This window comes from Sceloporus occidentalis, unplaced genomic scaffold, assembly GCF_023333645.1.
Source record: "Sceloporus occidentalis isolate IW3139 unplaced genomic scaffold, rSceOcc1.0.p SCAF_105, whole genome shotgun sequence".
Classification (NCBI taxonomy): Eukaryota; Metazoa; Chordata; class Lepidosauria; order Squamata; family Phrynosomatidae; genus Sceloporus; species Sceloporus occidentalis.
This window is the reverse complement of record NW_028317085.1, coordinates 1,590,127-1,599,817: the sequence shown is the minus strand read 5'-3', so window position 1 is coordinate 1,599,817 and position 9,691 is coordinate 1,590,127. Positions and strand designations below refer to the sequence as shown.

General features: G+C 40.9%; 1 protein-coding gene across 1 annotated transcript in view; it reads right to left on the bottom strand.

Annotated features, from left to right (window-relative positions):
* Nucleotides 1–2,914: 2,914 nt before the first annotated feature.
* The window catches only part of LOC149283379 (delta-like protein 1), an 87,147-nt gene continuing 80,370 nt past the window's right edge, over nucleotides 2,915–9,691 (bottom strand). The window contains exons 13-14 of the mRNA XM_089497613.1: nucleotides 8,604–8,718; nucleotides 2,915–3,029 (exon numbers count right to left, since the gene is read on the bottom strand). Of these exons, the coding sequence (XP_089353739.1) occupies nucleotides 2,915–3,029; nucleotides 8,604–8,718 (230 nt within the window). The remainder of the gene's footprint in view (nucleotides 3,030–8,603; nucleotides 8,719–9,691) is intronic.

Below are 9,691 nucleotides of genomic sequence, written 5' to 3'. Positions count from 1 at the left end.
CACATCTTTATGTAAATTTTTACAATTTAACACAGAGGTGTAGCTAGAAATCCGGTGCAGAAATTTTCCAAACAGCTTGTATGTGCTATCTTTGCCCCTAAACAGCTTGCTTGTGTCATCTTTGGCCCCAAACAGCTTGCTTGTGCCATATTTTCCTTCAACCAGCTTGCCTGTGTCATCTTTGCCCCAAACAGCATGCATGTCCCCCAAACAGCTTGCTTGTGCCATGTTTCAAACCAAACAGCCTGCCTGTGCATATCAGCCCCCACACAGCATGTTTGTGGTATCTTAGCCCCAGCTTGTCAGTGCCCTAAACAGCCTGCCTTTGCCATCGTTGCCCCAAAACAGCTTATCAGTGCCAAACAGCTTGGATGTGCCATTGTTGTCTCCGAACATCTTATCAACAAAGAGTTTGTCTGTGCCATCTTTGCCAAACAGCTTGTCAGTCCCCCAAACAGTCTATGTTAACACACAAACACTTACACAGCCATACACAAACGCCTATACAATTACAGATACATATCATGCTCACATACAACTACCAGCCATAACATTATCAACACTGACAGTGTCAGCGGGTGGGGTATATTAGGCCACAAGTGAACATTTCAACCTGAGCGACTTTGACAAGGGCCAAATTGTGATGGTTAGATGACTGGGTCACAGTTTTCCAAAACTGCAGCTCTGGTGTTCCTGGTGTAGAGTGGTCAGAGTAGGGGACTATTCTAAGGATGGATAGCTCGGGTTCTTAGAATATTCTGTCCAAAAAAGCGACACGATGCGCTGTGGGGATCCCGAGCGGTAGCAGTTTAAAGTTTCCCCAGGACAGACCACTATATAGCTGGGCGTGTGTTCCATACCCGTGCCGGCCGACCCCCTCTCTCTTGGAAGTCACAGCGACTGGGGATCTAAAGGAGGCTCCCTCTCCAAACCACCCCTGGCCTGTACCCCACCACCTGTGGGCTAACTCCACAAAAGAGCGCTCTGGTGGGGTCAACGGTGTCCGGGTTATGAGGGGTTTAAGTCCGCGGGCAATTGCTTGGGTCCTAGCTGAGAAACAGTTCCAGAGGATTATGGCCAGGACCTGGTCAGGCAAACGGGCAGTGTGGCAGCTCATTAAAAGTCAACACATCAAGCCTGGTCCGCACTGACCCATTTGAAATGAAAATATTTGGGGCTTTGATCCTAATAATGGGTATTGTTTAAAAACAGACAATCTCCTCCTATTGGAGTACTGACCTAATTTTGTCTGTCCCCTTTTTCTTATATGTTATGAGCACATTCGGGTATTGCAGCCTGCTCAATGACCCCCCACCCACTGGTGCCAAAAAGGCACAAAATGATGCTATAGAGTCTGCTATAAGAAAAGTATTAGGAAGGGCTCCAAGTATCTCTGCCCCTCCTGCCCCTCTCTGCCAGGACTCTGCACTGATAATTATTTCATATCCTATCATACCAAAACTGACTATTACATTTTTTGTCTCTTATTTACGTTCAGTAAGGGTGAGCCACAAAGTCAAAAGGGAGGTGTCTTGAATTGGCACAAATCCATAAAATTTTGCCCTGCAAATTCCAGAAGAAAAAACATAAAAAAACATATGCATTAAAGACCTGTGCATCTGGGATATTTCTGTAATTGGGGGATGCAGCTGAACATGTTTGGCTGGATTTCCCTGCCATGAGGCATAAAAAAATCCTAAGCAACACAGAATTGTTGGTGCAGGAAATTATTGCGACGCTAACTTTGACAGTGTCCAAATGCTTCTGATGAAATTCTCTGGGTTGTCTGCTTTACAGAAATACTTCTGTGGGGTTTAAGAATTAGGGGGTGCTAAACAGTCCTAAATTAGACATAGGACCAGTAAAGCAAGATGTGAACATTTCATGTTTGGAATCGGTAATGGGCATATTCCAACTTGTGCCCTGTAATGTCCAGAAAACCAAAAGAAAACCTTTTGCTTGTGGGCTATTTCCGTAATCTGGAGATGCAGCTGAACAAGTTAGGCTGGATTTCTCTGTCATAACACATAACGTGCAAAAAATGTTAAGCAACACAGAAATGTTTTTACTACATTTTTAATCATGTAACTGTGGAAAAAAGTGCTATCTCTCCTTAAAAAAACAACAATATATAGTTGACATGGGTACATTATTCACAGGAAAGGTGAATAATGGTTGAACCGACGTATTCCAAAAAAAGCTTCGGTAGTGAATGTGTTTGTTTGGAGAGTACACATAAAACTTCTCTCTCTAAACACATCTCACTATTTCTTTTTTGTAAATAAGGTCCTGTACTTTCACCATCCTCTATAAAAACTGAACAGAATTATTTATTGAGGCAGTTGGCTAGATGTTTTAACTCCCTTCATGTGTCTTTATGTTTTATCAGGGTTTTTTTTATTAACTCGTCAATTTTCATCTCTTTCTGTGGTTTGGCACATTTCATAATTTGTTTTGCATCTTTAAGCTCCGCTTTCTATTTGCTCTCATTTTCCTCATTCTAACTTTGCTTATTACTCCTAAATTCTACCTTCTTCTCCTTCTACAGTATATGCACAACGTCTGGAAAGGGTAATAGAATGTTCTGTTCATTTTACGAAACACCTTTTAAATAACTCAATCTCAATCTAAAAATGTACCTTAATATCTTTCCATCTTAAGAACAGTATTTCTAAAACCTAAAACCTTAGTTTTAGTGTGCTGCAACTTAACTTATGTCAGTATATTAAAACCGTACTGACATTGATTTATGATCACTGGAGCTTAAAATGACATCTGAAATAAATTTTTAATCTGTAAATACTAAATCTAGCACAGTCTCCTTCATGGTTGGCGCTTCTACCTATTACTTAATGCACAATCCCTGTAAAAAATTGAAGATGTCACTACTGGCTGACCTGGCTGCTTGATTTCTTTAGTCTACATCAGGGAGATTAAAGTCTGCCACAATGATAACCTCGCCTTCCATTGACATGTTAGTCATTTCCTCAGCTAGTAGATTAAACTTCTCAGGGGTCCATATATCACACCTATGCAAAAATAATAAATACATAAATGAATGTATCCACAGTCTAAAGTTACCCAAACTGTCTCTATGCTCTCTTCCTTACTGTGTATGAGATAAACCTTACCCATTTCTTACATGAAGACAAACCCTCCCCCTTTTCTGTCTTCTCTATCCTGTCTGTATAACAAGTGTCCAGGTACAACAACATCCCAATCATTTCTATCATTGTATCAGGTATCAGAAATCACCACTAAATCCATTTTTATATATATTTATATCTTTTGCAGTAAAGATTCCACCCGCATCTCCCGAATGGCCACCTTGCAATGTACTGAAGATAGGCTCTGCAACACCTTCTGGCCTGGGGGGGCGGTAAAGCTAAGTGGCCTCATTGGCCCCTTGCCGCCCCTCATCTTTAACTCACATACATACTGGCACACATATTTACACACATACACTCACATTTACACAAACATACACACTCATGCCAACAGACATACACACTCACGCAAACACAAACTTACACTAACACACACTTACATACTCATGCAACACATAGTCCCTCTCACACACTTACAGATACACATCCATGCTCAAACACACTTACACATACACACTCATGCTCACACATACTTATACATATACATTCATGCTCATACACACTTATACATATACATTCATGCTCATACACACTTATATATACCCACTTCTTTCCTCCCTTATGCTCTCACTCACCCTCTTACCTCACTTACAGTAGTCTTTCTGACTGCTTGCATTCTGCGAGCAAGTAGACTTGCTTTTACCACAGGGTAATGTAACATCATGTTGCATCACCCTGCTGCGTTTCTGATTTGCCAGTCCTGTACAAATTTGTTCACAAAGGGCTCATCTGATCCGGACCAGCTCTTACCAAGTCAAACTGGCCCTTTGCCCCCCTCCCCCGTCCAGCCTGCCCCTGCTCTGCAATATGATGCTATATCCCAACATTCGCCTCCTAATCATCATCAACGATCGCCTCCTAAACTTAAATGGTGTCGCTGGAATGCCTCGATCAGGAGGCATCCAGCGACACCAAACACTTACCTTGGGATGGACTGTGACCGCTCCGGAGAGCGGTCACAGCCGCAGCTGCCGGTGATCTTCGCCATCAGCAAGATAGCGGCGGCCCGGGGAAAAAAAACAATAAAGTCTAAAAAGTTCGCTAGACGGTCTCCAGACCCTCTAGAGAACTCTGGCTCCACTTGCAGGTTGAATATAGGTACTGCATTCAACCATGCAAGTCAATGGAGCTCAGCTTTCTAATCACAGTGTGATTAGAAAAAATAAATAAAAAATAAAATAAAATTAATAATAATTAGAAAAAAAATTGTAAAAAAACAGTAAAATGTAAAAATAATTTCCCACTGATGTCACTATCAGGGGAACCTTCAAGTTGAAAAAAAATGTTAAAAAAAATAAAAAAAAGGGAAAAAAAATATATATATATAAAAAATATATTTTTGTGAGCAAGTCCTAAAATTAGCATATTAGCTTAAAACAATTCTCGCATGGAAAGAGTTAAAATACTGGCATATTAAATGCCCATGGGGTGTCTACTTTTAAAAAATGTATGATTTGATGGGGTAAATTGAATTGGCTGGGTTCAACAAGGTACCAATTAACACGGGGGGAAGGATGGCCACATATCTAATTTCCAATTAGAAAAATGCCAAATGTGGCCTTTTAGTTCCCCCCAAAAATGACAAACCCATGCATGTGGGGTATCACTGTACTCAGGAGATGTTGCTGAACACATATTGGGGTGTCGTGTGACAGCGGCATATAGCAGGAGCTGTAAATTCATACATAAAGTAGGTGTGTGTGGGAAAAATACACACACAAAAATACTACTGCAAACTTTGAAAAAATGCTGGTGGTAAAATGTGTGCATGCAAAGAGTTAAAATACCAGCATTTAAAATACCCTGGGGTGTCTAGTTTTCAAAAATATATATACATACACATACCTGAAGTAAAATGTGTGTGACAAAACAAATGCAAAAAAATGACTACCACAAAGTTTGACAAAGACTGGTGGTAGATATGGTGCATGGAAAGAGTTAAAATACTAGCATTTGAAATACCCTGGGGTGTCTAGTTTTCAAAAATATATGGCTTTATTGGGCACACTGAAATGGCCCGGCTCAAAGATGTACCAAATATGGCATGGGCAGTGGATCCCCAAATGCCAAAGTTCAACATTGAAAAATGTGCATGCCCCAAATGTGGCCCTTTTGCCCCCAAACAGCCAGGCAAAATCATTCATGTGAGGTATCGCTGTACTCAGGAGATGTTGCTAAACACATATTGGGGTGTTTTATGATAGTGGCATATACCAGAACCTGTTTATTCATACCTAAAGTAAAATGTGTGTGAAAAAACAAATGCAAAAAAATTACTACCATAAAGTTTGACAAAGGCTGATGGTAGAATAAGTGCTTGGAAAGGGTTAAAATACCAGCATTTGGAGTACCCTGGGCTGTCTAGTTTTCAAAAATATATGACTTGATGGGGTAAATTGCATTGGCCGGCTTCAAAGATACCCGAAATGGCACATGGGGGGAAGAATTACCAGATTTGGAAAAAATGGCTTTGAAATAGCAAAACGCTACCTGTACTTATTGCCCCATAATGTGTAGAAAAAAGCAAAAAAACATAAAAACATTGGGTATTTCTAAACTCAGGACAAATAGTAGAATCTATTTAGCAGGTTTTTTTATTACCTTTTATAGATGAGTAAAAGATTTTTTAACTAAAAGTTAGAAACAGTCATTTTTTTCTAAATTTTTCACCATATTTTATACTTTTTTTAATAGTAAATAATATGATACAATCAAAACAATGTCATCTAAAGAAAGCCCTTCTTGTCCTGAAAAAAACAATATCTAATGTGTGTGAGTTCAGTAAACGGGAAAGAAGAAAATTACAGCTAAACACGAGCAGCGCAGAAATGTTAAAACGGCCATTGTCACGAAGGGTACAAAAAGTAAAATCAGCCTTTGTCACGAAGGGGTTAAATAAACTCTCTTCCTTTACCTTGTTGATTCCCTTTAAGTATTTAAATGTTTCTATCATATCCCCCCTGTCCCGTCTTTTTTCCAGGCTATATAGGTTAAGATCCTTTAACCTGTCCTGGTAAGGTTTATCTTGTAATCCATAAACCATTTTAGTAGCCCTTCTCTGCACTTTCTCCAACATTTCTATATCCTTCTGGAGATATGGTCTCCAGTACTGTACACAATACTCCAAGTGAGGTCTCACCAGTGATCTGTACAACGGCATGAGCACTTCCCTCTTTCTACTGCTAATACCTCTCGCTATACAACCAAGCATTCTGCTAGCATTACCTGCTGCTCTACTGCATTGTCTGCCTACCTTTAAATCCTCAGAAATAATTACCCCTAAATCCCTTTCCTCACACGTTGAGGTTAGGACAGTATCAAATATTCTATACTCTGCCCTTGGGTTTTTATGCCCCAGGTGCATTACTTTGCATTTATCTACATTAAATGCCAATTGCCACAGCTCTGACCATTTTTCCAGTTTTCCTAGATCGTTTGCCATTTTGCTTCTTCCTCCAGGAACATCAACCCTGTTTCAAATTTTTGTGTCGTCAGCAAATAAACATACCTTTCCTGCAATATCACTAATAAAAATATTAAAGAGAATGGGTCCAAGTACAGATCCCTGAGGTATCCCACTGGTAACAAGACCTTGTTCTGAATATACACCATTCACTAAAACCCTCTGTTGTCTGTCACTCAGCCACTCCTTAATCCATTCAACAACATTGGGATCTAAACCCAGAGATTGCAGTTTATTTATAAGTCTTCTATGTGGGACAGTGTCAAAGGCCTTACTGAAATCCAGATACGCAATGTCTACAGCACCACCTTGATCAATTACTTTAGTCACCCAATCAAAAAAATCAATAAGCTTTGTTTGGCAAGATCTTCCTGAGGAAAACCCATGTTGTTTTTGATCTTGAAACCCATGTGACTTCAGATGTTCAACAACCCTTTCCTTTAACATTGTTTCCATTAATTTCCCCACTACAGATGTAAGACTAACTGGCCTGTAGTTGCCCGACTCCTCCCTACTGCCTTTTTTGTGAATGGGCACAACATTCGCTACTTTCCAATCCCCAGGGACAACTCCCGTTACCAATGATTCGTTAAATATATCAGTTAACGGTTTTGCTAGTACACCCCGAAGCTCTTTTAATAACTTGGGGTGTATCCCATCAGGCCCCATCGACTTATTTGTCTTTACCTTAGACAACTGAAGTAGAACCTCCGCCTCGATAAACTCACATATTTCAAATGATTCAGTCTTTTTTCCCAGCTGAGGTCCCATTCCATCATTTTCATCTGTAAAAACTGAACAGAAATATTCATTGAGGCAGTCACCTAAACCTTTATCCTCTTCTACATATATTCCTTTTGTTTTTAGTCTAACTAATCCTTGTTTAACTTTCCTTTTCTTATTTATATATCTAAAAAATGTTTTATCTCCATTTTTTACTGAGAGGGCAATTCGCTCTTCTGCATGTGATTTGGCACATCTTATAACTTTCTTTGCCTCTTTCTGCCTAATTTTATAGATCTGTCTATCTTCCTCACTTTGGGTATTTTTGTATCTACGAAAGGCTAACTTCTTGTCTTTCACGATTTTGGCCACTTCTGCAGAGTACCACAGCGGTTTTCTTAATTTTTTACTCTTACTGACCAGCCTAATACAGCATGATTAGAAATAATTACTGCATGGTCCTGGCAGGCAGGGTGGACCTCTTTTGATACCTGAAATGTTGTCGGAGTAGGTTTTGGAGATGTTACATCCAGCTGGACTTGGGCCCTTCTGGCTAGCTGTTATGGCAATACCAGTTTGTTGAAAATCTTGTATTTCTTTTTGCCCTCAGGTTCTAGAAATCAAAACTGATTAACATGACTTCTGCAGCACTGTGTTCTCAGTTGGAGTAGTGGTGTTTGTCCTATCAGACAAGGGCAGAATTTTGGTAACAGAATATGTCAAATATGTGTCGCATAAAATGTTTCGTCCGGAACAAAATTATTGCATTTATTACACAGATGTAAAATGCTTGTTGGGACTCCTCCTGTCAGAATCACCACTTACCTCCGCGGTAGGGACCCGCTGGCCCGCAGTGGCCACGAGGTCCCCAAGTTGCAAGGATCTCTTGACGTCCAGCAGCAGTCCCGCATTGAACCACAGCTGCCAGAAGAAGGCGGCTGAGCAGCCCAGCTGGCACTATGCTTTCATGCCACGACATATTTTTGGCAGGAGATTTTTAGGGGTTCTGGGACACTATTTAAGGCCCTATTCCACTCCCATCCAGTTGTCTAGTTTGTTCCTACAACTCAGCTTTCTTGTTTGTTAGATCCCTGCCTGTCCCTGAATCCTACACCAGTACCCTTCCCCATTCCTTTTCCCCAGCCTAATTATTACTGGTTCTGACATTGGTTTGGCCTGCCTTCTGTCTATGCTGCTCCAGATTAACCGTTGCTGACCCGGCCTGCCTTTTCACTGCGCTGCACCTGTACCGATTAACCATTGGCGGCCCGGTGTGCCTTCTGACTATGTTGCACCTGTACCGATTAACCTTTGCTGACCTGGCCTGGTTTCTGACTATGTTGCTCCTGTACCAATTAACCGTTGCTGACCCGGGAAAAGAGGATAATCATGTAAGTCCTGAAAACAGGTATTTAAAATGGCTACTACCATAGTATAAAAAGGTGGGTTTCATTTTTGTATATTGTATATGTTTGTGAATATTTTAATGGTAAACACTGTACACATAGGGTGGGATATGTGACAAAAAAATCATAGCTGTTTTCAAGTAGGGAAAATAAGCCCAATACGGTAATTTATAAACTTAAAAAAAAAATACAATTTTAACAGAGCTATCAGTTTTGAAGATTACCACTCTCATTTATGCAGGAAAAATGTCAAACACAGAGATCAACAAACAGGGGCGTTCTTAGATTATTTGGCACAAAGGGCAGATCCTGTATGTGGCACCAGGGCCGGCATAGCAGCGCTAGGGCCATGTAAATGTTTATGCGGCACAACAGCTGCCTAACATGGGTGCGCAGCTTACCTCTGTGGCGCTCACACATTGTGTGAGGACAGTCTCCTTTCTGCCCAGGGGAAGCAAGAACCAGTGTGCGAGCTCCACAGTGGTAAGCTGCTGGCCAGCGTAATGCAGCAGTTCGGTTTCCCAGTAGGAGGCACCCCCTGATGAGTGGCTCCCCCCTGATGGGTGATACCTGGGGCAGACCACACCTCTGCCCCCCTAAGGTACACTTCTGTCAACAGATAAATATTAAAAAAGAACACAGAGAACAATCTTAAAAGTCTTTGCTTCCACTTCTAAACAACACCACCGATACCAAGCACCACAGATCTATTCAATAAGAAGTTGAGCGAAGGAAGGATTTACCCCAACTCACTAGATTCGACTCCAGTGGTATGCCCTCATATGCCAATACTCAAAAAGTAGTAGCTTGTGAGGACTAGCGGCTTTAAATGTTGTGAGATTCAGACAAGGGAATACAAGTTCAAAGTGAAAAGAATATGAAGTCCATCCAAGCAGCCTTTGGGTGCCATTAGCTTGTAGGGAAAAAAGGCG